General features: G+C 40.6%; 1 protein-coding gene across 1 annotated transcript in view; it reads left to right on the top strand.

Moving 5' to 3' along the window:
* Window positions 1-6,347, top strand: part of nploc4 (NPL4 homolog, ubiquitin recognition factor) — a 19,423-nt gene that overhangs the window by 12,865 nt on the left and 211 nt on the right. The window contains exons 13-17 of the mRNA XM_010787294.1: window positions 1,764-1,835; window positions 1,931-2,023; window positions 2,694-2,810; window positions 3,110-3,212; window positions 3,924-6,347. The exon at window positions 3,924-6,347 is cut by the window's right edge and continues 211 nt beyond it. Coding sequence (XP_010785596.1) covers window positions 1,764-1,835; window positions 1,931-2,023; window positions 2,694-2,810; window positions 3,110-3,212; window positions 3,924-4,084 — 546 coding nt within the window. The 3' untranslated portion in view covers window positions 4,085-6,347. The remainder of the gene's footprint in view (window positions 1-1,763; window positions 1,836-1,930; window positions 2,024-2,693; window positions 2,811-3,109; window positions 3,213-3,923) is intronic.

Genomic DNA, 6,347 nt, shown 5'->3' with positions numbered 1-6,347 from the left:
ACCGGCGGAATTTTTTTTTTACAGAAACTGAAATGCACGGTCCCCTCCTTCCTTGGAAGAGGCGGAGAGGTGGGTGTTTTTCATCTGCTGGTGGACTACCTGAGAGATACAGCAGGAGAACACGCCGTCCACCGCGGAGAATAAACGGAAGGGCAACCATGGCAACCATGCTCCGGGGTCTTCTTCGCTGCTTTTGGTGTATTTCGGGCGGCAGCAGCGCCACTTACAGGCCTGACATATGTACTACATCGTTTCCAGCATTTCCAGCGGTCTAGTGTGAACGGACACGTTAATGAATCGAATGCGTGTGAACGGAAGCCTTTTTTGCGCTTGCGTATGCGTTTTACCGTATGCGTCCTCGTGGGGCCGGGGTCTAAGCCAAACTATATCCGGTCACAGAGATCTGCTATTTTAAAGTAAAGTCAACACATATAGACCCTAAATATAGTCTATATTAAGAACGAGAAAAGTCTTAACATATATATCCTTTTTTGTAAACATATGACAAATGTGTGAGGGTGATGACGTCAGAGCATCGTCCTATGTGCCAGGGCTTAGCCCCGGACAGCCCCAGCCCAATTTAACCCCTGGGTATTTGTGAGGGAGCTCCTATATGGCATTACCCCGCTGAAGCTCACCAAAGTTTAATATATTTCATAGTTCAAAGTTTTGTCAATTGTTTTGTTTATTGGTCAAATACTGGTTTCTAATGGTTTCTGAGGAGTTTTACTGGAATGAAAGAGCACAGAGTACAGAAGCAACAAAGCAGCATACTGCATTAAACCTGACCTTCACAGAGAGGTTGAAGTTCATGTGGAAAGTAGGCTTCAGTAGTCTGTCTGCACTCTGTTTAGTTTTGCTATCTTACAATCAATATAGTAAATGTGAGTTAAAGTGTGTCGCCAAAGTATCCGGTTAGAACTCGAAGTGTATGGAAAGGGTCTTAAAAAAGGTCTTAAAAGGTATTACATTTGACTTCAGGATTCCTGCATATACCCTGTTTATGTAAAAATCGGAGAATAGATATTAGCTGCTAATGGTAGCCACCAGAGGTTAGCGCAGCTTCCGGTTTTTGCTACGCGTCACTCCCACTCCTTATTTGGTAACGTGTATGTGGAACTTTCCCTCGATTCCATTGGCTCTAGGGGTTAAAAAGAGATGTCAATCATCAAAATCGACCGATGGGGGCCAGAGATAGGTCAAATCCACCCAAATGACCTCAGAAGTGGGTTTCTTTCTTTCCAAACCTCTCTAAAAATATCAAATTTCACTTGTTTTGCATCAATCTTGATACAGGGTACTTATTATATGTTATAGTTTGGATTCCTAAAGCCTTTAGTCTACTAACCCATCATTCAAGGGTGGTTTTCACTATAAGTAATGTTTTTCTTTTGGACGGACACAATAATTTACATTTTTTTACTATGTTCAATCTGAATTTACTTTAAAATAAAAAAATATCTATATTGATTCTGACTCTTCTACATCCAACTCACAGGTTTATCATTGCTTTGAGAAAAAAGATTATTAATTTCCCCCTTTTTAGAAGTGTAGTTATGGTCATTTTTGAGCCTGAGACCTGGAAAACAGACTTGGGGCTTAACTGACGAGGTATTTTGCTGGTGAGATTTTAGTTGCTTTAGCCTGTAGGAGCTAGTAAGCCTACTATTTGATTTGTTTTAGATAGGCACAACATGTTTCATATGCAGACTATTGAGACTATTTGTTTGTGTTCATTTATTTTTCCTCCTACCATTCTACAGGACAAAGACAAGTTTGGAAATGATGTCACGTTTCTAGCTCGGCCTCTGCCTGTGGAGTATCTCATCATAGATGTGAGTATGACTGTTTCTACGCTCAGCAGCTATACATGCAGCTTTTTTCTTTTATTACAATTTAATTTACTGACTTTATTTGTTTATTTTTTCAGATTACTACCACTTTTCCAAAGGACCCGCAGTACACCTTCTCTTCTACACAGCGCTTCCCCATTGAGAACCGGGACATCATGGGAGAGACACAAGTGAGTCATTTCCGCATCAACTAAACCCAATACAGGTGGCTGGCAAAACTAGTTTCTACATTTTCTTCTTAAATACATTTTATTTTGTAATTTATTTAAAGTCTTACATTTACGAAATATACCTTAAGGCTGAACATTTTTTGAAAAAGCTCATAAATGTGTTATACAAATATCAAACGGATCCAAAATGTGTGAATAAACCCTAGACTTGTTTGTGTTTCTGTAATGATGAATCCCAGTTGCTATTATTCCAAGTGTTTAAGTCTTGTCGTTTTTATTTGTTTTGAAGGGCCATAATGCTTTGTAAAATACTGAAAACAATTGTAAAAGCATATTCAAAATAATAGGAATATTTTTGCAAATGAAATCCTATATTGTTTTTCAACTATATAATTGAAATAAATGTATTAACCAATTCTTCCTGAACATGTATGCAGTAAATGTGAGATCTTGGGTATGTGTATATTCTGTCCATCCCAAGCATTGGTTAACGGAAATGTTTGTAAAAAAAACTGCTTTACATATGAATCCTCCTCTCCTCATAATAGAGCTTGCACACGGCTACAGTTTGGTGTTTGAGAAAATGAGGGTAACTGAGCTTTTGAATTCCATAACCTCCAGAGGTCAGAGGAAGTTATACATCTTGTTTTTTGTTTTTGTGTGTCTGCAGAATTTCCATAGTTTAGCAACATACCTGTCCCAGAGCACCTCCACGTCGTTCCTGGACATCGTGTCGGACTTCCATCTGCTCCTCTTCCTCGTCACCAATGAGGTCATGCCTCTGAGAGTAAGTCCATACTCCCTTTGTTTTCCTTTTTGTTTAGCAGCAAACGGGTTATCATAAGCCCACATTCTTCTCCTGTCTGGAAACGGTTACTGTTGTGAGGATGTTTTCACTCATGCTGACAGATTTTGAAACTCGCCCCAGGCCCACCATGACGATCAAAGGGTGATAACAAATTGTTGGATGCTTGATCAATTTTGGACTTTTTCTATAAAAACCAGACTTTGCAAAAACAACCAGCTGGTGTATTTTATCCCTGAATTGTCTAGCGGATAGATGAGAGTTTGTGTTTGTTTGTGCAGGACAGCATTGGGTTGCTACTCGATGCAGTGAGGACTTCTGATGAGGATCTGGCCCAGACCTGGAAGAAGTCGGAGCAGTGGGCCACCATCGAGCAGCTGTGCAGTAAGTCTGCCCATCATACTCAGTCATACCCGTACAGATCTCAGTTTAGTTTGTGCACTAGTGTGGAATATTCAACTGACACATCTGGTTACAGAAATCTTTAATACCTTTTGGTTTTGTACTTCAAAAATAGACAAAACTGTGACACATTTTCAAACATGACACTGTGTTGTGTTTTCCTTTTTAATTTGTCCCCTTTCTGTACAATAACATCTAATTTAATTCGATGACAAGCATATACTAGTATTCTATCTTTGCTCTATTTATAGGTGTATTTAGGTGTGGGAAAAGCTTAATATGTACTTTTGAATATTTGAAAAGTGCTTGACTTTGACTTTGTAAAAGAGAAACCTTATTGTCAGACTAAGACATGCAGTAGACTCGCCTTAAGTAGAAAGCTAACGTTAGGCTATAAACTAAATTACAGTAACATGACTGCACTAAGCTAAAGGGCGGCTAATGTTGGTGTTGATTACATTTAGTAGTCTCATTTAGTTACTAGTCTGCAACCGCAGTCAGTTTTGTGACACATAGAAACTTTCACCAGTGGGGTATTGAGTGACGCATTTGATGTTGTGGAACGAAGCATGAAAATCTATTTAGCTTGTGTTAACCACTGACCTTTTTCAGGCAGCTAACCAAAAACACGACGAGGGAACCGGAAAACGGGTTATCAAAAAGTAGCTAATGCTGTGTCCTCCCTCTCCTCAGGTACAGTGGGTGGGCAGCCCTCCAGCTCTCAGGGTTACGGGGCCATGGGCGGCCCCTCGGCCCCCGCCTCCTCCTCGGCCATGTGGTCCTGCCTCCACTGCACCTTTATGAACCAGCCCGGCACAGAGCACTGTGAAATGTGCAGCCTGCCCCACAGTTAAACAAATCCATCCTGCCCCCCTCCCCCTATGTCCCGCCCTAATCTCATCCCCCCCAGCCAATCTCATCGCTGCACCAGGACGAGCTGCGAGATTTGGATTCCCTTTTTTGGTTTTTCTTTCGCCTCGCTCTGAAGCCTTCCCATCTCACAGGCTGCTGATGAAGGGGATGCACTCGTTTACACCAAATTCAATGAGTAAATAAAATAAAACCAGACTGTGTTTATTCTGTATCCCTCCTCACAGCGGCTCTAGTGAGTCTCGTTAAGGTAAAGCACTTTTTTTTTGGCTGAGGCCCCTTTCCCTCAATCCCCCCCGCCCTGAATAATCAGCCCATCAAATGAGACTGGAGTGTTTGGATGTTCTCACATCAGTGCCCCTCTCACTCTCACAACGTCTTCTGGAATAATGCTGTGTATGAAACACATTTGAGGAATGATACTGTTATTTAATTCTTTATTTTTTGTATCTGATTGTAGCGATACCTTCATGTTTTGAATCTGTGGACTCTACTCATGCAGGTCTCTTTGACAAGCCCCTTAAAGTACAATCGTCAGTCAAAGCTCAGACCTGAAAACTCTTAAATAGCTCCACGTAAGTAGAGAGTTTATATTTTCAGTATTAATTTACTTTAAGAATAAGTCCCAGAGTTGAAAATGCATCAACAAAGAGCGTTTTACCCCTTACTCAACCTTAACAGTGGTTTGAACCTGAGCAAAAATAATATGTAGCTTATTTTATCAGCTGTCTCTGATGAAACCCAACTAAATAGCCAACATTATTGCTGACTTGCACTATATTAGCCGCGAGGTGCTTCTAGAAACAACTGGTGCTCGCCAATATCCTCTCCGTCGCTCCCTACCTGGGATTCTCCTTTGGTTTTCTCGCTGGCGCTGCTGATGGGGCCCTGCTGGGTAACCATGACTCATCCTTGAAGACTCCAAGTGTGAGGGGTCACTGGTCACTACGAGGAGAGAAAAGATGCATATTGATTTCACTTGTCTCAAGCAGGATGATGATGATCCGTGTTGGAACTAAACCTTGAAGTTGGCATGGTCTGATTTATGTTCTACAAATAATTGTAATCTTACAAGCATAAACCCAGAGCCTCTTCCAGCAGGAGACGTCAGATTGATGTTTTTTGTCGGTGTTTTCGAAGGGGCTAAGGCTTAAACCAATTTGAAATCACTTAGCTCTCCTCAATGGCACTAAAAAGGGTCAGTTCATCAAAACTTCAAAAAAGATTTCCATAGGTATACGATATTCGATAGCCATACACACAGTTTATACGTCTCTTTGTCTGCCTTGACCACTGTTGATGCAGATGTTTGTGCTAAGAGCATTGCAATGTGGCAGGAAGTTATCCATATAACTCAGAGACAACAAAACAATCTCCATTTTATACTGCTGTGAGTGGGGACATTTTTTGTTTTCCATTTCAACTAAGTAACCTTTAACATATCACAGTCAGCAGTATGCATATGAGGATAGTTGGTTAAAACTGGTTCTTTTTTATAACAGTTTTTTCCCCTTTTCTTCTTTCATGAGACACATTTGTCGACCAAAACTTGTGATATCATTTGAAACTTCCACATCTGGCAACAAAATGTTGAATTAAACTACCCCGCCTAGATTCTCGTAGCATTTCTTACATTGGTTCAGCGAAATGGACCACATTGATATTGTCCTTGCAATGTTAAGTGGAGGGTCTTGGTAAGCTAATGTGTTGCCATAATGATGTTTTTAGTACTATCAACAATATTCTAAAGGAACATATGTCTACATATATTAAATGAAAAGCCAGTGTAGTTTTTAAAATCATATTTAATGTCTGTCACCAAACTCATCTGGTTTGACTTGAATGCCTTTGCTCATACAATAGATTTGTAGATCCACGTCCTCCATATGTTTGCTGCTGACAGAAAACATTCACATCGCTACTTTCTTCTTCCTCAAACCTTTGTGCACTTCTCCATGAAATAGTTCCATGTCATTAATTTGCTAAAAGGATCTGGCAGGAGTGAATCACTAAATACTGTGGCGTTTCATCGGGGTGTTGCCGGGGAAACGGGCTTCTTAGTTGGGACAAGAGACTCTGGTTTGCTATTTATGAATTAATGAGACGTGTGCTTTGTAAGAGCTTGACAGTGATTCCATGACATATATATTTTAGTTGTAGGTTAATTTGAAAGAAGCTTGTGTTTTTTTTTGGTTTCTTTCTTTGCCCAGTTGATATCATTATTGCCTGCCCCCCCCCCCCCCCCCC

This window comes from Notothenia coriiceps, unplaced genomic scaffold, assembly GCF_000735185.1.
Source record: "Notothenia coriiceps isolate Sejong01 unplaced genomic scaffold, NC01 NC01_scaffold00030215, whole genome shotgun sequence".
In the NCBI taxonomy this organism is placed as follows: Eukaryota; Metazoa; Chordata; class Actinopteri; order Perciformes; family Nototheniidae; genus Notothenia; species Notothenia coriiceps.
This window is presented reverse-complemented; position numbering and strand designations above follow the sequence as displayed.